Genomic DNA, 22,474 nt, shown 5'->3' on the forward strand with positions numbered 1-22,474 from the left:
CCCCAAAACCCCAAACCCTAAACCCTGTGCACACTTCCTCTCCGAGGTACCTGCATCCATCAGTGTGTACCGTTTTATCAAATAAACTCCTTCATAAGCTGACTGCACTTGAATCCGAACTCTTCTCCGTGATAAAGGGAAGCCCTCTCCCACCTCGGCCTCTGGTGGGAGGTGTCCCTGTCACGTTGCTGTCTCATGCCACTCTCTAGTCTCAGCACCGTCCTTTCCCCTCTCCCTGTTGTCCCTCAGACCAGGAGGGAGGTGGAAGTGCTCAGAACATGAACTCCCTCCACCCAGTGCTCTGCGGCTCCCCCGAGCCCTGGGGTGGTGGGGGCTTAGTTTCCACGCTGCGCAGATCCCAGCGGACACCGGGTGCCAGGTGGCCCTGGCTTCAGGAGCTGGCGAGGGATCTGCTGCGTGCCGAGCAGTTCAGTGGGCTGCCCCTTCCTCCCTCTGCTCTTGCTCTCTGCTACCTGGCTGCTGCCATTCACTGCCACTCTCTTTAATGGATCCTTCCTTATCTGCACTGGCCCAACCTGTTCACCAATTTTCTCCATCAGAGTCAAGAATCCTCCCCTGGGTTGAGGTCTCACCTTCGGCGCAGGGAGGCCTCCCCAGACTGGATTGCCTGACAGCACTGCGTTTGTCCCCACTTCCAAATCAGAACCAGCCACAGAAAGTCAAGTGTGCCCACCACCATCCACCACCCCGCTTCTACTGAGTGCCCCAGCAACTCCATCAGGGCTCACCTGGGGCCCCCTGTTCTCCCAGGACGCTTGCCCTCCCCATCCAGCCCAAGTCTCTGGGGACCTGGCCAGCCCCTTGCGTGTGTGTATGTGAAGACACACACACACACACACACACACACACACACACACACACACATACGCGTGCCCGCCCTGAGTAGCAAGAGGGACTGTGGGCCATGATCCAGAGCCCTCTGCTGCCCCCGCCCCCACTCCTTCCCAGACAACCCCCCTGCCGCTGAGCGCCTAGCTCCCCAGCGAGAACAGCGCCCCCCTACCCCGGTTTGCAGCCCTGATGCCAGACGGGCGGGCGCTGTGCTGCAGGGCGGTCACAGACCAGGGCGGCAGGAGGACCCTGCGGCCACGTAGTGGGCAGTGCCCTCCACCTCTGGCTTAGGGGCAGAACGCAGACCCGCCTTTACCCAATGAGCATCCGTCCCACAGGACCTGCCTGCTTTTCCCGCCTAAGTCGTACTTCAGTACAAAGCTTCTAGGAACGGCTGCTCGGGTGGCCCTGTCCCCGCCGCCCTCCCGCTAGGCTCCCGTCTCCCTGTGTCCACCGCCAGGGCCGCCGGGCAGGCGTCCAGGCGCGCGCAGGGCTGTCCCTCCGGGCTCCGGGGATCGTCGGCGCCAGAGCCATGGCTTCGCCTGTCTCCGGGTCTGAGCCTCCTGCCACCTCCCCGGTGACCACACGCCCCCAGGGGCCTCCAGCCTTAACCAGATGACCTCCGGCCGGCCTCGCCCAGCCTGGCACGCGGCCCGGGCTCACCGCGTACGGACGAGGACGGAGTCCTGGTACAGCCGGTCGTACATGCATATCTTCAGGTCCACCTGAGGCTTCGGGACCCAGACCGGCACGTCCATGGCCACGCCCACGGCTCTGAAACACAGCTAAGGCGGACGGTCAGCGGACCTTCCCGCCCCCAGGGGTGACCCCACGGTGTCCGCACACCACCTAGCGGCGGCGGCTTGTAACTTGCACGTGTGGGCAGGCTAATCACTACACTAGCCACCTTTGGGAGTTCTGGGCACCTATCCACATCGTATAATGTAAAATACCATATTTACTATCAAAATTTTCAAACATAAAAAGAACAGTATAATGGATTGGCATGTAACCATCACACAGCTTCATCATTATCAACATTTCTAGCTGTTGTTCACAAGTCCTTTTCTTACAGGATAATGCATCACACAGAGACGTGTAGGCTGCATGCTGTGCCCCAGCCAACCCAAAACAGAATCTCACAGGTCTCCACAGGCCGGGACATTGGACTCAGACCTTGGCCGTGGCTTTTCCAGCCAGACCCTGAATCCTGGGTCTCAGGAGGGCTGGGGATTCATGGGTGTCCTGCAGGGAGAGCAATGGTCAGGGGCCTGGAGGGTCAGGAGGCCCTGGGTAGGGGAGGTGGGGCTGATGCGGGAGTAGTGGGCCTTGTCCTGATGTGCTGGCCTTGGGGCCTGTGGGGCGTGTGGGGTCCTGCGGGGCGTGTGGGGTCCTGTGGGGTCCTGTGGGGCCTGTGGGGTCCTGTGGGGTGTGTGGGGCATGTGGGGTCCTGTGGGGTCCTGTGGGGTGTGTGGGACATGTGGGGCCTGTGGGGCGTGTGGGGTCCTGTGGGGTCCTGTGGGGCCTGTGGGGTCCTGTGGGGTGTGTGGGGCATGTGGGGTCCTGTGGGGTCCTGTGGGGTGTGTGGGGTCCTGTGGGGTGTGTGGGACATGTGGGGTCCTGTGGGGTGTGTGGGGTCCTGTGGGGTGTGTGGGACATGTGGGGTCCTGCGGGGCGTGTGGGGTCCTGTGGGGTGTGTGGGACATGTGGGGTCCTGTGGGGTCCTGTGGGGTGTGTGGGGTCCTGCGGGGCGTGTGGGGTCCTGTGGGGTGTGTGGGACATGTGGGGTCCTGTGGGGCATGTGGGGTCCTGTGGGGTGTGTGGGGTCCTGTGGGGCATGTGGGGCATGTGGGGTCCTGTGGGGCGTGTGGGGTCCTGTGGGGTGTGTGGGGTCCTGTGGGGTCCTGTGGGGCATGTGGGGCGTGTGGGGTCCTGCGGGGCCTGTGGGGTCCTGTGGGGCCTGTGGGGTCCTGTGGGGTGTGTGGGGCATGTGGGGTCCTGTGGGGTGTGTGGGGTCCTGTGGAGTCCTGTGGGGCCTGTGGGGCGTGTGGGGTCCTGTGGGGTCCTGTGGGGCGTGTGGGGCGTGTGGGGCATGTGGGGTGTGTGGGGTCCTGCGGGGCCTGTGGGGTCCTGTGGGGCCTGTGGGGTCCTGTGGGGTGTGTGGGGCATGTGGGGTCCTGTGGGGCGTGTGGGGTCCTGTGGAGTCCTGTGGGGCCTGTGGGGCGTGTGGGGTCCTGTGGGGCGTGTGGGGTCCTGTGGGGTGTGTGGGGTCCTGTGGGGCCTGTGGGGCGTGTGGGGCGTGTGGGGTCCTGTGGGGCGTGTGGGGTCCTGTGGGGTGTGTGGGGTCCTGTGGGGCGTGTGGGGTCCTGTGGGGTGTGTGGGGTCCTGTGGAGCATGTGGGGTCCTGTGGGGCGTGTGGGGCGTGTGGGGTCCTGCGAGGCCTGTGGGGTCCTGTGGGGCCTGTGGGGTCCTGTGGGGTCCTGTGGGGCCTGTGGGGCGTGTGGGGTCCTGTGGGGCGTGTGGGGCGTGTGGGGCATGTGGGGTGTGTGGGGTCCTGCGGGGCCTGTGGGGTCCTGTGGGGCCTGTGGGGTCCTGTGGGGTCCTGTGGGGTGTGTGGGGCATGTGGGGTCCTGTGGGGCGTGTGGGGTCCTGTGGGGCCTGTGGGATCCTGTGGGGTCCTGTGGGGTGTGTGGGGCCTGTGGGGTCCTGTGGGGTCCTGTGGGGTGTGTGGGGTCCTGTGGAGTCCTGTGGGGCATGTGGGACATGTGGGGTCCTGTGGGGCATGTGGGGTCCTGTGGGGCGTGTGGGGTCCTGTGGAGTCCTGTGGGGTGTGTGGGGTCCTGTGGGGCGTGTGGGGTCCTGCGGGGCCTGTGGGGGCCTGTGGGGTCCTGCAGGGCCTGTGAGGCACCACGGGTGTTGCTGACACTCTGGAGATGTGTACTGTCCCTCTGGGTTCTGGGAAGCATCCATGCCAGACTTGTTCTCACAGGGAAATGGGCTGGGGCAGAAATGCACAATGGGCAAGGAGGAGGGTGAGCTGGTGCCCCGGAGCCCAGCAGCCCCCCAGCCCGATAGCAGCAGCCACTCTGGGCAGCATGGCCACTGATGCTGGGTGAGAACTGAGCAGTGGGGCACCCTCAGAGGAGAACCTGGTAATTCCGATGTGCATGTTGAGGGCCAAAGACCGAGCACATCCTGGGGAGACAAAGTTGTACTTTAATTTGGTCTTAAGGAAGTAGGGTGCTTGCTAGGGGCCCATCCATCCTCACAAGGACAGAGAGTCACGGGGATCTGAGGGCGCTCTCCATGGAGTAGGGACTAGAATTCCCAAACAGAGAGTGACCTGGTGAGACTGATGAAGATGAGAGAATCTGAGAAAAGGAATCGATGTCTTGAAGTAAGCGATGGACAGAGACACCGATGGGGGAGGAACACACAGTGTCAGTGCCCCACTGGGAGCTGGGTGCTCCCACGAGGGCGGGGAGGGCCGGGTCGGCACACAGACCCGGCCCCTTCATGGACAGCTTGGAAGAAAAGGGTGAGTGTGCTGGACCAGAGGGGCCATGACAGACCCCAACCACAGGAGGGAGGAACGGCCTTGTCACTGTCACCAGGTCAGCTAGAATTCACAGCAGCGCCATAACGGGGGTGTTTGGTTCTGGTCAAAGGCACAGGTCATGATGGGGAAAAAGCATAAACACTCATGCACCAAACAATAAAGCACTCATTTGAAGCCCACCTGTCAGACATGTAAAAGTACAGTCACCAGGGAGACAGACATGTGGAAGGAACATGCGGGGGTGTGAATAATGTGAAGAATCCAGTTACCATGTTTACAGCCCCTAAACAAATGTACTTTTTCATATGCACATCTCACATTTAGCAACTCTATCTTGTGTTTGGTCCCAAAGAAAACCTTAATAAATTTTTTAAAAAAGTTTGCAGATTATATTCTCTGAGCATAATTTAATAAACTTATAAACAAATGATTAAAAATAATGAATAAAATTTAACTACTTGGAAATTAGGAGAGACACGTCTAGTGGTTTTGAGCAAGGGCTCTGTGTGCATGTGCATCCACGTGTGTATATGCATGGTGTACATGCACATGTTCTCTGTGTGTGCATGGATGCTTGCACATGTGTGTTCCTATGTGTGCCACTAACTTTCCAAGTGGGGGCTGCACAGGCAGCTGCCCCATGGTTTTAGTGGGTGGGGCCCTGATGTCCAGGGAAGGGTCAGCACAGCAGCAGGATACTCACTGTTGGGCACTGCTGATTCTTGAACATGACCTTGAACCTGGTGTGCACTGCTCCTGGGATGACGGGGGTGAAGATTATGGGCACTCTGATGGAGCTGAAGGGGCTGATGTCACCCTCTGTCACCTGCACGGGAGGAGATGATGAGAGGTGTCAGGGCTGGTTTGTCTCTGTTACAGGACCTCCTGCTGTCCCTACCAAGGGCCAAGTCCCTGCCAGTCCCAGATGCTGGTCCTGAGCCTGGCCCTGACCTGCAAGGACTTACTTCCCAGGACCCCAGCCAAGGGGATGAGGTGAAGGGCAGTCTGACACCCGTCCCCATCCCCATCTCTGAGCGTGCTTGCTCTCCTCCATGGTCCTGAATCCTCCACACACACAGACACGCACACACACGCTCCTCGGGCCAGGGAGGCCCTGCTGCTTGCTCGCCTCTGAGCCGGACTGACTGTTCTGCACCCAGGACACTCCTCTGCTGCTATGGCCCTGCCTGGCCCTGGGGCAGGGGGCCTTGCTGACCTCTCCCAACGAGATCTCCGCCTGGTCCTCACCGACAGGTAAGGCCGTGATGGTGGGCACGGTCATGCCCTCTGATTCTGGAAGAGAAGAGAATCCAGACATGAGGGCTGGCTGGCAGGCTGGGGGCCCGTGGGGCGCTGAGGTACCTGGGTGTGATCCGACCCCCCTCCCGCCCTGTCTTGGCTAGCCCGGCCCCTCCCCTGAGACCACCCATTGTCATGGCTTGTCTGGTCTGCCCATCCAGACAGCTGGTTCTGACTGTACTGCCCACTTCATCTCCTGCCCTCTCCAGGGCTAGTTGAAGCCCTTACAGGAGGGTGTCTCGGGGTGGGGGACAGCGGGGTGGCTCCAGCCCTCCCTCTGGCTTGGCTCTGCAAAGAACCACCACCCAGTCGTACAGGAGCTGAGCGGGGTGGGGTCCTTCCCCGGCCTGGGCTGAGGTAGAGGAGGTTTTCCCAGAGCTCTGTGCTTCCATTTCCCCCCTCAGGATGGGGACCACAGGGTGGTGGTAGGGGGTGACATACAAACAGCCACCAGCTCTGGCCCTTGGCCCTGGTGGCTGTTACCGCAGCCCCAGGTTCATGCCGATAAGGGGCCCACTACCCAGAGGGCAGAGGCAAGGGTGAGACCCGTCCTGCCACCGCCATTTTCTAGTGACCCACCGGAGTGGCAGGGGCCACCAAGACTGCAAGGCTTCAGATGGAGCCACCTTTCAAGGACCATTCCTTTATGATCGAATTTCATGGCCTAATTTTTTGGTTATTTAGTTTGTCTGCCTGCTTGTGGCCAGCCCACTGTGGTCACTGCTTCTGTGCCGCTGGGCTGTGCACTCTGACCCGGCCCTCAGGGTTCTGGGAAGCACCAGCAGGTCATGTATCAGGGAGGCCCTGAAAGCGGTGTCCTCTCGTGAACAGAGGTGGACAGGAGAGCGGCCAGTGTCCCTTCCAGAGCCCTCCTCCGGCCTCTCCCAGGCTGCCGGGCCAGGCAGGACGGGGAGCCTAGGTGCCTGGCTGCCGTCAGCCCCAGGCTCTGCAGCCCGGATACCACCTGCAGCTGGCACGGCTGAGTTACTGCCCCACAGGGTTGTGGTGCCATGTCTGGGTCCTGGGGTCACCTGATGTTCATGTCCTTGCCTGCTTCTGGAGTAACCGCAGGGACAGCCTGGACCTGAGCCCTGGGGTCGGCTGCTTCACCCTATGTGGTTGGTGTCACGGTGTCCCCGTGTGGACCTGCTTGCTGGGAACACGTGACTCTCAGAAAGTCTAGAGTCTGGCTTGCTAGTGGCTAGGAGGGCTTTCCTCAGTCACAGAATGGACATGCACACACTTCTGGGTGTGGCTGGGACGTGTGTGGACATCATGGAAAATTCTCTGCAAGTCTGCCTTCCTGACCCCATGCACCTCGCCTCTGAATGTGCTTGCGTTTGTCTTGGTGAAAGCCTGGAACTGGGACTGCTGGATGGCAGGATATTTGCTTGACTTTGTAGGAAGCTGCCGGGATGTCTTCTGGGGTGGCCGCACCGGTCTGCATTCCTGGAGCAGGGGTGAGGGTGACAGTTGCTCCTCACCAGCATTTGGTATTGTCAGTTTCTTGGGCTTTTTTTTGCTTTTCATCCAACCATTCTAATGGGTGTGGTCACATCCTTCTGCGGTTTTAATTTGCATTTCCTCCACATCTTATTTGCTATCCATATATCTTCTTTGGTGAAATGTCTGTTCAAGTCTTTTGCCCATTTTTAAACTGGATTGTTTTGGAAGTTCCTTTCATATTTTGGATACCGATTTGCTAGTATTTTCTGCCAGTCTGTGGCTTACCTTTTCATTCTTTTCCTTCTCAGGGGAAGATGTAGCAGATGCCGAAGCTGTCTGGGTTAGTCTTGTCTGGATCATATTTTTTTGCCTTTTCATGTTGACAGGTGCTATTGACTGTCAGGTGGGAGGGCCAAGCTTTCCACTTGCTCCTGGCCTTTCTTTACTGGGACAACTGCGACCCCTAGTGGCCTGTGTTGGGCAATTGCGTGTAGCCTGGGTCTCTGTGTCTTGCCCGGCCGGTGTGGAGGAAGCTCCCTTGCTGTGGGCGTGGCCAGCCTCAGGCTGCGGCTCTGCTATGGCGGGGCCCCGGAGGGGTAATGGACGGGGGGCTGTTTACCTCCGTGAGGGGTCTCAGAGCTGTTGCCCAGGGGGTTAGTGCGCCTGGAGTTCCCTGGAATTTCCAGCTGCTGGACTGTGACCCGGGATGCTTCTGTCCAGCAGTGGGGTCCCTGTCCCTTTAAGACTTTCAAAAAGCACTCGCTTTTCTTTGTCACAGGGGCATTGGCTGTGGGACCCGCTCACCGGTCCAGCTGTCCTGCTTCCCTAGTATCCAGCACCCCACGCATGCACTGTGTCTGCGCTCCGGTGCGAATGGCTGGGGCTGGGTGTTCGGCAGCCCTGGGCTCCGTCTCCCTCCCGCTCTGCCTGCTCTTCTCCCGCCGGGAGCTGGGGTGAGGGGCGCTCGGGTCCCGCCAGGCTGGGGCTTGTATCTTACCCTTTTCACCAGGTGCTGGGTTCTCGCACGTGTGGATGTGGTCTGGCTGTTGTCCTGTGTCTTCTGGTCTTTTAGGAATAGTTGTATTTGTTGTATTTTCAAAAATATATATGTTTTTGGGAGGAGATTCCCACTGTCTTGCTCACACCGCCATCTTGGCTCCGCCCTCACCTTTTCATTCTTTTAACATCTTTAGAAGAGCAGATATTTTTAGTCTTGATGAAGTCCAGTTTATAATTTAAAAAAATGGATCATGCTTTTGATGTCATTTAAGGAAACTATGTCTGACCCAAGGTCACACATTTTCTTTTTCCAAAAGTTTTACAGTTTTAGGTTTTAAATTAGGTCTATGATTTATTTTGAATAATTTTTGTTTACAGTGTGAGGAGTGGGTGGAAGTTCATTTTTTGGCATGTGTTTATCTAATTGTTAAAGTCTTATTTACTGAGAAAACTGTTTTTTCTCCAAGGGATTACTTTGCATCTCTGTGAAGACCAGCTGGCCTTGTCTGGGTGGGTCTGTCTGGACTCCAGTCTGTCCCCCGAGCCTGTGTCCCTCTCTGCCAGCAGTACACTGTCTTGTCACTGTAGCCTTACAGCACACCTTGAAATCAGGTAGTCTGAGTCTACCAGCTGTTTTTTTTTCAAATTGTTTTGGCCATTTTACATCCTTTGGATTTCCATGTAAATTTTAGAATCTGCTTGTCAATTTCCATAAAAGTTCCTGCTAGGATTTTGACTGGAACTGGAGTCTTCTACAGTCTGTTTGGTAGAATTGACACTTTGACAATATTGAGTCTTTGGTCCAACAAACTCCACAGACCTCCCCATGTACAGAGGCTTTGATTTCTTTCATCAGAGTTGTGTGGTTTTCAGCATAAGGACCCTGCATATCGTTTCTTAGCTCTATAACTTTGGTAGTTCATATTTTTGGTGCTGTTGTAAATGATGCTTATAAATACTAAACTTCCAATGGTTAAGTTTCTACTATTAGAAATAGCTTTTTTGGAACTCTCTGATTTTCTGGATAGACGATCATGCTACCCATGAATAAAGATAGTCTTCTTTCTTTCTTCTCAAACTCCCTGTGTGTTATTCCTTTTCTTGCTTTACCGCACTGAAGAGGAGTGATCGGATGTCTCTGCTGTATTTCCCATCCCTGGGGAAAGCATTCAACCAGTCGACCTTCCATTGTTAAGTATGATGCTGGCGGTATCTTTATTTTATTTAAGATGCCTGTTATCAGGTTGGGGAAATTCTCTTCAGTTCCTAGTTTGCTGGGAGTTTTGCTTGAGAATGGTCATTGAATGTCATCAAGTGCTTTTTCTGCTTCAGTGAGACAGTCGTGTGTTTCTTCTTTGGTCTGTTGGAGAAACGGAGAATCTCATTCAATGAGTTTTGAATGTTGAGCCAGCCTTGAATTCCGAGGACAGACCCTTGCTTATGACATGCCAGCCCTTTCTACACACTGCCAGTGTTTTTTTGTTTTTTTAAAGTAGCAAAGGTTTTAATATATACATGTACTATTGGAGCAAGTAATATGTAGAAACATAAGGACAAGAACACATCCTAAAGGAGACCCATCGGCAGCAGTCTCATCTTGCTTCTTTTTTTTTATTAAAGTATCATTAATATCCTATCTTACGTTGGTTTCAAATGTACATCACAGTGTTTCAATAGTCCCCATGATCAACTTATACTGTGATTGTGAATTTTTGTGCCCCTTTATTCCCCTCCCCCTTGGTAACTACTAGTCCCTTCTTGGAGTCTGTGAGTCTACTGCTGTTTTGTTCCTTCTGTTTTGCTTTCTTTTTATACTTCACATATAAGTAAAATCATAAGGTATTTGTCTTTTTCCCCTACTTGGCTTATTTCCTGAGCATAATCCATCCATGTTATTGCAAATGGCAGGATTTCTTTTCTTTTTATGGCTGAGTAATATTCCATTGTTTACATGCATCACATCTTCTTTATCCATTTATCTACTGATAGACACTTAAATTGCTTCCATATCTTGGCTATTACAAAAAATGCGGTGATAAACATAGGGGTGCATATGTCTTTTCAAATCAGGGATTTTGTTTTCTTTGGGTGAAGTCACAGGAGTGGAATTTCTGGGTCCTGCCAGTGTCTTGATGAAGATGCTGGGCGACTGGACTGAGTGTGTGCTTCCTGGGGCTTTGTCTGTGGAATTCCTCCAGTTCTGAGTGCAGCGCCCTTTCCCAGAGATGGTTTGCCTTTGTGTGGCCAGGTACCTGAAACTCTTCCAGCCCAGGACCACATTCTCCTGAAGTTTCTGCTGGAGATAGTTTGCGTGGAGCACGTGGGCTGAGTCAGGCTGCAAGCCCACATGAGGACCAGGCTTCTGGGTTGCATTCATCGAGGGGGAGCCCCCCTTTGTCCCAGAGTTGGGCTGGGGGCTCTATTGCTGCATCTCTGCCATGGCCATTGTTTGCTCATTGACTGGACACCCCTCCACCAGAGGCAGCTCTCTGACGGTTCTGCCCATGCAGGGTCCCCTGTCAGACCACCTTGGGTGGGCCCCTTGGTTGGACTCATTCCTAGCATGCCCCATGCTGCAGCCATAGGATGTTCTGATCAGCAGGTCTCAGGAGCCCATGTTGGGAGCTGGGGTGATGTGAGGATTCCCGTGTGCCCAAAACTCCACTCAGAAGATGGCCCTTGCTGACCCATGGTGGGCCCACCTTTGTGAGTGCTCCTTGGGGTGGAGGGGGCTGAATTCCAGTCAAGGCATGTAGTCATGTGACTCGGCTCAACAGGCAGAGGAACGGGAGGTGGGGGCGGATGGATCAACAAAGCCACTTGTCCGCACACCAGGGTCTCTCCTCTCCTTGCTGTTTGGTTGTGACCCCAAAGACAATCTTTGTTTCTGAAAGATGGTTCCCTGGACTGTCGGGAAGACACCAAGGCAGGAGGTGCGCCTGGGTTCACATGGGATGCTCGCGGCTTCGGGAGCCCCTCAGCGACACAGACCCGCCTCCAGCGGGGACACCCAGCGATGGGGGGGAGGGTGTGGCTCCTGTTTCAGGGCCACTTCAAAGACCAGGGGACTTTATGATTAGCGGAGAGGAAAAGCAGCAGAGAGGCTAAAAGACCAGAAAATAAGATCAACAAAATAAAAAGAAAAGAAAAAAAAGTAGGACCAATATAAAGCACAAAATTCAATGACAGAAGCTAGTCAGAATATATCAAGAATCACGATAAATGTAAATGGATTAAATACCCCACAGGAGCTGAAAGATCATCAGATGGCATAAACAGACCTGAAACGTAAGATCCCTGTGCCGCGAACTATAAAACATTGCTGATAAAATTAAAGGCCTCGGTGACCAGTTAAAGTCCATGTTCTTGGACTGAAAGGCTCAGTGCTGGTGAGAAGTCAGTCCCCCAAATCCATTGACATCCAACTGATCAGTGGATTCCCTTGCCAATTACACTCTAAGCTCTTTATAGACATCAAGAAGCTATTTCTAAAATTTATATGGAAATGCAACCTAAATGTCCAATATATAATACCCAAAGCAAGTATCTTGGGGAAAAAAAGAATCCAGTCGGGTGACCTGCACAACCTGGCTTTAAGACTTGCTCTAAAGCAGCGATAACCAGGATAGTGTGGTACTGCACGAAGACAGTTACCGCACGGTAACTGACCAGAGCAGGGAGCCCAGAAACCTGCCCAGAGATTCACTTCACTTGTGGCAAAGATGGCGAATCGGTCTGGGCAGAGGAAAGTCTTTTCCACGCGCGTCAGGCACGACTGGCTGTCCGTGTGGGGGAGGAAGGGCTGAGGCGCCCACCTCACATCACGCACAAAAGCTGTTCAAGAGAGGTCAGAGGCCTGTGTATAAAAGCCATGTCTTACGTCATTATGACCCGGGGACAGGAGAAAATCATCTGTTATGAAGGCATGAAGAACATAAACTTCAAAAGAAATGATGGGTAGATTTGAAAGTATTAAAATTAAGAACTCTGATTTAAGAGAAGAGAGTGTAAAGGGAGTAAAGAGACTTGGAGGCAGTATTTCCAGCATCCCTAACAGGCAAAGGGCTAAGCACCCAGGATGTGGAAGAACTCTTGTGAATAAATAAGAAAAGGACAAACAGCTTTACAGACAAGTGGGTGAGAAACTTTAACAGACAGTTCATACAAAAGGAACTATGAATAGAGGACAGGGACGTGAAAAGACAATGCCCCTGGTGATCTGGGAAATACAGACGGAGGCCTCAGCGACGCGCCCTTTGCCAACGTCTGAGACGGACAAAACCAGCAGCCGTGCACAGGGGCTTTCTGCGGTGGCAGGGCGGCCTTCCTGTGGGCAATGCGGCTGCTGTGAAGGAGGAACTGGATTTTCACTGACCTAATTTTGACTACTTTAGGTTTAAATAGCCAGTTGTGGCTCGTGGTAGCCAAGGTGGCAGGGAAGGCTGTAGATGCTGCTGATAGGAGTGTGAGTCGGCACAGCCATGCTGGAAAAGAGCTGGGTGCTGGCTAACAAGCAGGCTGTTCTGTGCTGTGATACAGCGGGGTGCAGAGGTGGAGCCCCAAGTGGGCAGCCCACCTGTGGGCCACGAGGTGGGGTCTGGGCCTGAGGTGTGTTCGCGGAAGGAGCTGCCTGCCCAGGTGGAGACAGGTGCATACCTAGGAAGGAATATGCCCACGGAGGCGCCACTCGTACAAAAGCTGAACTGGGAGAACCGGACTTTTCTGGGCATGTGTCTGAGGGTGGAAAAACTATAAGGGTGGCGAGGAGCAGCGAGGACATGGCAGGTGGTAACCAGGCCTGCAGGGAGCCCTCTTCCCCCTGAAGCGCAGTGACTGGCAGGGGTGTCCACTCGGTGTCTCTTGTTCACGCTGCCCCTTGTCGCAGTGCTGCTGCAGCGGCAGGGCTCGGGTGAGCCCAGACAGCCCAGGGGCCCCAGGGCCCTGTCATCAGCACAGCCTCCCAGCCCTCCTCCCCTGCCCCTCAGCCAGGAGCTGCTGCACCCCTGTGGCAGGGCTCCCCAAATGTCCCAAGAGGAACCCCCAGGGGCGGTGAGGAGGGCAACCCCTTGGGCAGACTGGTGGGTCCCAGGCTGGGATTGCCCTGGAGTCTTGTTACTTTCGGTATGAATGCAAACATCAGTCCTGTGTCACCAGTATTTACTCGAATGTATAGATATTTTCTTACTTAGAGTCACTTAAAATCAAATCCCTGGAAGAATTCCACACCGTCCCACTGTCTGACAACACGCTTCCGGGTGCATCACAGCTTCCGGGCAGGCTATGGGTGCTCAGGGGGCTCTGCCTGCCTGTCAGACAGCTGGGGCCCTGGGACTGGAGGCTGGGAGTGCCTGGCTCACCTACAGGACCCACTTCCGGCTCCTTGCTGCCCAGTTTCCCAGACTCCTTTGGGCTTGGGGTGTCCAGTGGGGAGGACTCATCACCATCCTTCTGCCCCTCGGAAAAGCTGGGGACGATTTTATCATAAAAACCTTTGTCTTTGTATGTGAAGAGGTCGCTCTGTGAAGAGAATATGACACCTTTACTGGCAGTTTCCCACTTACCTTTCCCACTCAACTGCCTAGGCTCCCGTTGCTGGGAGGGCCCCATGTGGAGAGGCTGGCCATGATCTGGACTGGGGGGCTGCACATCCCCATGGGGGCACCCCGGGCCCAGGGTGGTCCCCCCACCTTGCTCGGCTCTAGCCCAGGCTGGGTCCACCTAGGTCCCCGCAGGCACTGACACCCTCTTGGAGCTCATGGCCTCTTGAGAGTCTTGCTGAGCAGCTGTGGCCAAGGGGGGCCCCAGGCAGCACACTCACTGTGTTCAGGGCCAACGGGGAGGTGTCCACCTCACAGGACTCTGACGCCCGAAGAAACCTGAATCTGGTGCCCAAGCTGCCGATGTTTGTCAGCGTGATGGCCTGGGAGGCAGTCTCACCCACCACACAGCTCCCAAAATCAACGAGCTCCTTGTCAAGGGACACCTGCCAAAAGACCCCAAGGGAGCCTGGGTGACCACGCCAGGCCCACAGAGTGGCTTCCTCCTGCCTGTCGCGCAGCACTGGGGGGACACGGGAGGCTTTGGCCTCCTCCTGCTCAGAGGTGAGGCCTGCACGGGCTCCACGCATACCCCAGGGGCGTGATCTGCATCCTAGAAACCATACATTTGTGTATTGATCATGAAAATTTGTTGCGCCTGAGCCCAATTTTTAAAAAGTCAAGCCAGGTAAAAAGAAATGAGCTTTGAAAGCCATTAAAAGATATAGAGGAATCTTAAATACATATTCTCAAGTGAAAGAAGCAAGTCTGAAAAGTCCAAATACTGTGTGAGTCAAGCTCTGTGGCATCCTGGAAGAGGCAATACTAAGGAGCTGACAAAAAGATCGCTGGTTACACATTAAGAGGTTCAGTGCAGTAAGAAGATATAATAATCATAACCATTCACATGCCTAGCAACAGACCATCTAAGTATGTGAAGCCAAAGCTGACAGAACTAAAGGAAGAAATAAGCAGCTCTACAGAACTGCTCTTCAGTTGTGGACGGAACCAGCAGACAGATTTAAGTAAGAAAACAGAGGACTTAACACAACAAACCGACCAGATCCACAGACACACCCAGAGCAGCCCACCCCAGCACACTATGTGCCCTCCAGGGCCCTGGGCACTCCTGGGACAGACCGCACAGCACATGGCAGGTTAAGCCTCCACGGACTTAAAAAGATAGATATCAGGCAAGGGACACAAAAGCAAAAATGAACAAGTGGGACTATATCAAGCTGAAAAGCTTCTGTACAGCAAAGGACACCATCAGTAGAACAAAAAGGCATCCAACAGTATGGGAGAATATGTTCATAAATGACAGATCTGATAAAGGGTTGACATCCAAAATATATAAAGAGCTCATGCACCTCAACAAACAAAAAGCAAATAAACCAATTAAAAAATGGGCACAGGATCTGAACAGACACTTCTCCAAAGAAGAAGTTCAGATGGCCAACAGACACATGAAAAGATGCTCCACATCGCTAATCATCAGAGAAATGCAAATTAAAACCACAGTGAGATATCACCTCACACCAGTAAGGATCGCCACCGTCCAAAAGACAAACAACAAATGTTGGCAAGGTTGTGTGCCACCATCCAAAAGACAAACAACAACAAATGTTGGCAAAGTTGTGGAGAAAAGGGAACCCTCCTACACTGCTGGTGGGAATGTAAATTAGTTTAACCATTGTGGAAAGCAGTATGTAGGTTCCTCAAAAAGCTCAAACTAGAAATACCATTTGACCCAGGAATTCCACTCCTAGGAATTTACCCTAAGAATGCAGGAGCCCAGTTTGAAAAAGACAGATGCACCCCTATGTTTATCACAGCACTATTTACAATAGCCAAGACATGGAAGCAACCTAAGTGTCCATCAGTAGATGAATGGATAAAGAAGGGGTGGTACATATACACAATGGAATATTATTCAGCCATAAGAAGAAAACAAATGCTACCATTTGCAACAATATGGATGGAGCTAGAGGGTATTATGCTCAGTGAAATAAGTCAGGTGGAAAAAGACAAGTATCAAATGATTTCACTCATCTGTGAAGTATAAGAACAAAGAAAAAAACTGAAGGAACAAAACAGCAGCAGAGTCACAAAACCCAAGAATGGACTAACAGTTACCAAAGGGAAAGGGACTGAGGAGGATGGGTGGGATAAGGGGAAAAAGGGGCATTACTATTAGCAGACATAATGTAGGGGGTGGGGGGAGCATGGGGAGGGCTGTGCAACACCGAGAAGACAAGTAGTGATTCTACAGCATCTTACTGCGCTGATGGACAGTGTCTGTAACGGGGTGTGTGGGGGGACTTGATAATAGGGGGAGTCTAGTAACCATAATGTTCCTCATGTAGTTGTAGATTAATGATACCAAAAAAAAAAGATAGATATCATACAAAGTATCCTCTCTGATCACATGGGATTAAGTTAAAAATTAACAACATGAAGAAAACTGGAAAAGTCCCCAGATTGTGAAAATTAAATTACATACTTTTAAACAATTGATCAAAGAAGAAATCAGAAGAGAAATTAGAAAAAGAGATAAATGAAAACAAAACACAACATACCAGAACTTACTGGGATGCAGTGAAAGTGGTGTTGAATGGGAGATGTACAGGTATAAAGGCTGTGGCATGAAGAAAACAAGATGTCAGATCAACAACCTACCTTTGCAACTTCAGGAACTAGAAGAGCAAATTAGACCCAAAAAAAGGTAGAAGGAAGGAATAATAAAGATTAGAGCAGAGATAAGCAATATAGAGAATAGAAAAACAATAAAGCCAAAATTTAGTTTTTCAAAAAGATCAACAAAATTGACAAACCTTTAGCAGGATAGACTAAGAAGAGAGAAGACTCAGATTACTAAAATCAGAAATGAAAGTGTGGTCATTATACTCATGAGAGAAATTAAAGAAGACACAAATAAGTGGAAATCTATCCTGTGCTCATGGATAGGAGGAATTAATATTGCCAAAATGGCCATCTTGCCCAAAGCAATTTATAGATTCAATGCAATCCCTATCAAAATATGAATGGCATTTTTCAATGAACTAGAGCAAATAATCCTAAAATTCATATGGAACCACAAAAGACCCCAAATCACCAAAGCAATCCTGAGAAAGAAGAAAAACCAGGGGTATCACAATCCTTGACTTCAAGCTATACTACAAAGCCACAGTAATCAAAACAGTATGGGACTGGCACAAGAACAGACCCATGGATCAATGGAATAGATTAGAAAGCCTGGCTACAAACCCATGCATATATAGTCTATTAACACATATATATGATAAAGCAGCAATGAATACACAGTGGGGAAAAGATACTCTCTTCAATAACTGGTGTTGGGAAAACTGGTCAGGTACATGCAAGAGCATGAAACTGGATTATTGTCTAACCCCATACACAAAAGTAAACTTGAAATGGATAAAAGACCTGAATCCAAGTCCGGAAACCATAAAACTCTTGGAAGAAAACACAGGCACAAATCTCTTGAACATAAGCATGAACAATTTTTTCCTGGACACACCTCCTTCAGCAAGGGAAACAAAATAAAATAAACAAGTGGGACTACAACTAAAATTAAAAAGCTTCTGTACAACAAAGGAACAAAAGGAAAAAAATCAGCAGAACAAAAGGGTAACATATATGGGAGAATATATTTGTAAATCAGTTATCCAATAAGGGATTAACATCCAAAATATATAAAGAACTCATACACCTTAAACACCAAAAAAACAAAGAACCAGACTAAAAAACAGGTTTGGAGGACCTGGACAGACATTTCTCCAAAGAAGACATACAGATGACCAACAGCCACATGAAAAGATGCTCCACATTGCTAATCATAGGGGAAATGCAAATCAAAACTACAAAGAGATATCACCTCACCTAGTAGCAGTCAGAATGGCCACTATCCAAAAGACAAGAAATAAGTGTTGGCTAGGATGTGGAGAAATGGGAAACCTCCTACACTGTTGGTGGGAATGTAAACTGGTGTAGCCACTGTGGAAAGCAGTATAGAGGTCCCTCAAAAAACTAAAAATAGAAATATCATATGACGCTGTAATTCCACTTCTAGGACTTTACCCAGAAAAAACAAAATCCCTGATTTGAAAAAGACATATGCACCCCTGTGTTTATTGCCGCATTATTTACAATAGCCAAGATACAGAAGTGTTCATCAATAGATGAATGGATAAAGAAGATGTGGTACATATACACAATGGAATGTTATTCAGCCATAAAAAATGAAATTCTGTCATTTGTGACAACATGGATGGAGCTAGAAGGTATTATACTCAGTGAAATAAGCCAGGAGGAGAAAGACAAATACCATATGATTTCACTTATTTGTGGAATAAAAAAACAAAACAAAACAAAACAAAATGAACAAAACAGTAAAAGACTCAGAGACACTGAGAAGTGACTGGTGGTCACCACAGGGGAGAGGCTGGAGTGGGTGGACGGGAAGGGTGAGGGGGATCAGGGAGCACAAAAATTCTCAATCAGAATATAAGTTGGTCGGATGGTAGGACAGCGTGGAGACTACAGCCAGTGCTTCTGCAACATCTCCCTGTGTTGACAGACAGTAGCTGCCCCAGTGGGGGTGAGGATTTAAGAATATGAGTAACTATTGAACCACTGTGTTGTATACTTGAAACCAATATAAGATGGTATATCAATAATATTTAAATAAAAAAGAAAGTGGGGTCATTACTACCAAATCCATAGAAATAAACAGATTATAAGAAAAGACTATGAACAATTATACACCAACAAACAAGATAACCTAGATAAAATGGACAAATTCCCAGAAACATAAAAGCTACAAAGACTAAACCATTTAAAACAGACCATCTAACTAGACCTGCAACTAGTAGAGAGATTGAATCATAATAAAAAAATCTGCCAAAGAAGAAAAGTCCTGGACCTGATGGCTTCACTGAAGAATTCTGCCAAATATATAAGAATACCAACCCTCAAACTTTTCTAAAACACTGAAGAAATTGGAACACTTCCTAACTCATGATCCAGCATTACTTTGATATCAGAGCCAAACAAAGATATCAGGAAAAAAACTACAGACCAATATCCCTTATGAATATTGATGTACAATTCTTCAACAAAATATTAGCAAATGCAATTCATCAGCATAGTAAAAAGATTAACACAATGACAAGTGGGATTATTTCTGGAAAGCTACAAACATACAAAACGAATCAATGTAAAATGTCACAACAGTAAAATGAACAGAAAAAAACACATGATCACCTCAACTGATGCAGAAAAGCATCTGACAAAATTCAACATCTTTCATGATAAAAACACTCAACAAAATAGGAATAGAAGGAAACTACCTCACCATAATAAAAGCCACATGTGGAAAACCCACAGTGAACACATCACTCCACGGTGAGAGACCGAGAGCTGCCCCTCCGGGATCAGGAACGTGGCGAGATGCCCACTTTTGCCACTTCTATGTGACAGAGTAATGGGAGTGGCAGCCAGAGCAGTCAGGCAAGAAGAAGAAATCAAAGGCATCCAAAGGAAAAGAAGAAGTAAAATTATCTCTGTTTGCAGGTGATCTCATATGGAAAATTCTAAAGTGTCCACAAAAAATTGTCAGAATTAATAAACAAATTCAGCAAAGTAGCAAGGTACAAGGTCAGCAACAGAAATCAGTTGCACTTCTAGACATGAGCAATAAACAATCTGAAAAGGAAATTAAAAAAACAACTCTATTTACAATAATATCAAAAAGAGTAAGAAATTAACTTAACCAGCAGGTAAAAGACTTGTGTAATAAAAACTATAAAACAATGCAGAAAGAAATGAAAGAAGATATAAACAGGAAACACATCCCATAGTCATGTGTTGGGAGACTTAATATTGTTAATATTGTCAGTGTTACCGTTAACACTCCAAGAGGGGTCTAGTGGTCACCAAAGGGGAGGGAGGGAGAAGGGCACCGAGGGGTATTATGGTTGGTGCACATGGTGTGTGTGGGGTCACAGGAAGACAGTGCAGCACAGAGAAGACAAGCAGTGACTCTGTGGCATCTTACTATGCTGATGGACAGTGACTGCAGTGGGGCATGGGGGGGACTTGATAATAGGGGTGAATGTAGTAACCACAATGTTGCTCATGTGAAACCTTCATAAGAGTGTATATTAATGATACCTTAATAAAAAAATGTATTACTCAATGTAATCTATAGATTCAATGCAATCCTTATCAAAATTTCAATGGTTAATTTTTTTACATAAATAGAAAGGTCCATCATAAAATTCACTGAATCTCAGGAGACCCAGAATAGTCAAAACAACTAAAAAAAAAAAAAAGGTAGAGGACACATAGTCTCTGACTTCAAAACTTGCTACAAAAACTAGTGATCAAAACAGTGTAAGACTGGCATAAAGACAATTATATAGATCAATGGAATAGAGTCAGGAGTTCAGAAATAAATGGTCAACTGATTTTTTTAATTAAGGTATCATTGATATACGATCTTATGAAGGTTTCACATGAACAACATTGTGGTTACTACATTTACCCATATTATCAAGTCCCACCCGCCGCACCCTACTGCAGTCACTGTCCATCAGCATAGTAAGATGCTATACAGTCACTACTTGTCTTCTCTGTGCTGCACTGCCTTCCCAGTGACCCCCCTACATTACGTGTGTTAATCCTAATGCCCCTTAATCCCTTCTCCCTCCCTCCACACCCACCCTCACCTACCCCTTCCTAACCCTTCCCTTTAGTAACCACTGGTCTCTTCTTTGAGTCTGTGAGTCTGGTGCTATTTTGTTCCTTCAGTTTTGCTTTATTTGGTACTTGTCTTTCTCTGCCTGGCTTATTTCACTAAGCATAAACCCTCGAGCTCCATCCATGTGGTCAACTGATTTTTAACAAGAGTGCCAAGACCACTCAGTGGGGAAAGGACAGTCTTTTCAACAAAGGGCTCTGGGAAAATTGGACATCCACATGCAAAAGAATGAAGTTGGACCCTTAACTCACACAACATACAAAAATTAACTCAAAATGGATCAAAGACCTAAATGTAAGATCTAAAACAATAAAACCCTTAGAAGAAAACAAAGGATAAAACTCCATGCCATTGGATTTGGCAATGATTTCTTGGATATGATACCAAAGAGGCATGGGCAAGAAAAGAAAAAATAGACGAACTGGACTTCTTGAAAAATTTTAAAATGTTGTACATCAAAAGACACTGTCTACAGAGTAAAAAGGCAACCCACAGAATGGAAGAAGATAATTGCAAATCATATATCTGATAAGGTACAAATATCCCGAATATATAGAGATAAGGTTTCACTGTGTCGCCTGGGGACTCTCTCGGTGCCAGGACCAATGGACGGGGCACGGGGGTGGTAGACAAGCAGCCGTTGTATGCCTCTCAACGCAGTGCAGCACAAGACACACAGCGCTGTCTTGCCGAAAGGTGTTCCCTGAGTCTAACTGAATGTAATCTAATGTCCAGTTCATGAAGGGTTGTGGGGTTTGTTACAGCATCTTTACGATTTAGGGTAAGAAGGAAGGACTGTTTTTATCCAGTACCCTGCATTAACGTCCAGTTTAAAGGAAATAGGGGACAGAGGGACACATTACCTGGAAGGATAGAAAGCAATCATCCAAATTCAGAACATGAGACATTCCATGAGAGAACTGGCTGTCAATTTTATGACCAAAAAGTGGGGTGGGATGCTATTCTAGATCAGACACTTAAGGGAGGATTCTGGGAAGACGGTGGAGCAGGAAGCACCAGGAACTCCCCCCTGATCTGGACCAGCTGTAGGGGCACAACTGTCTGAAGGAGCTCTGGAGTCTTGGAGGTCTTGAGCTCCCAGAGGAAGACCTGGACCATTAATTGTCACTAATTTCAGTCAATTCCAGCTCTTAGCACAGTAGCAGCTACCCACCCCCACTCCCGGCCCCGGGACAGGCAGCTGTGTACATGATCCTGGAGCACCTTGTGCATAGCATGTGGGAGACAGGATGGGCAAAAAAGGCCCCATCCACGAAACGTTGGGGATCTGTGGTCTGATTGCTGATTGCTGTTTCTGAACACAGAGATGGCAGATGGCGGCGGCTGCAGCCCCTCCCCCTCTGGCTACAGTGACTTCCAGGGGATTTAAAGGGCCAGTGCCCTTCTCTCCTTCATTTTCTCTTTTTCACCTTTTTGGAGTCAGACATTAAAGACCAGGACATTCAAAGCAAATGCATACAGAGGGAACATTAGAAAGTGATTGTGCATGCCCAGGAAAAGACTAAGAAAAGAACTGAGAAGACCTTAACTTGACACCTCAGGCTGATTCTTGGCACAGAGACAGTCTACAGCAATCAGAAAATCAAAAATAAAAGCAATAGCAAAAAACAGGGAGAGAGAAAATATGACTTCCAGAGTTACCATATTATTAGATTCAAATGTCCAGTGTTCCACAAGAAATCACAAGGCAAAGGCATAGGAAAATATGGCCCACTCTAAGGAAAAAACTAAATCATCAGAGACTGTTCTGAGAAAGACATAATGGTGGCTCTACTAGAGAAACACAAACAACTCTCTTAAAGATGCCCAAAGAAGATGTGAAAGCCAAGAAAATGATGAATGAACAAAATGGAAATATCAATAGATAAAAAAGTTAAAAAGAAACCAAAAAGAAATTCTGGAGCTGAAAAGTATACTAACTGAAGTGAAAATCTCACTAGTGGTATTCAGCAGCAGATCTGAGCAAGCCGAAGAAAG

General features: G+C 49.6%; 1 protein-coding gene across 6 annotated transcripts in view; it reads right to left on the reverse strand.

The window, feature by feature from the left end:
* The window catches only part of CFAP74 (cilia and flagella associated protein 74), a 65,206-nt gene that overhangs the window by 15,070 nt on the left and 27,662 nt on the right, over positions 1 to 22,474 (reverse strand). For all 6 annotated transcript variants that reach the window (XM_036882624.2, XM_036882625.2, XM_036882626.2 and 3 more), the window contains 5 exons: positions 13,974 to 14,138; positions 13,513 to 13,672; positions 5,628 to 5,704; positions 5,115 to 5,237; positions 1,516 to 1,637 (listed from right to left, as the gene is read on the reverse strand). In XM_036882624.2, the coding sequence (XP_036738519.2) occupies positions 1,516 to 1,637; positions 5,115 to 5,237; positions 5,628 to 5,704; positions 13,513 to 13,672; positions 13,974 to 14,138 (647 nt within the window). The remainder of the gene's footprint in view (positions 1 to 1,515; positions 1,638 to 5,114; positions 5,238 to 5,627; positions 5,705 to 13,512; positions 13,673 to 13,973; positions 14,139 to 22,474) is intronic.

This window comes from Manis pentadactyla, chromosome 4, assembly GCF_030020395.1.
Source record: "Manis pentadactyla isolate mManPen7 chromosome 4, mManPen7.hap1, whole genome shotgun sequence".
Classification (NCBI taxonomy): Eukaryota; Metazoa; Chordata; class Mammalia; order Pholidota; family Manidae; genus Manis; species Manis pentadactyla.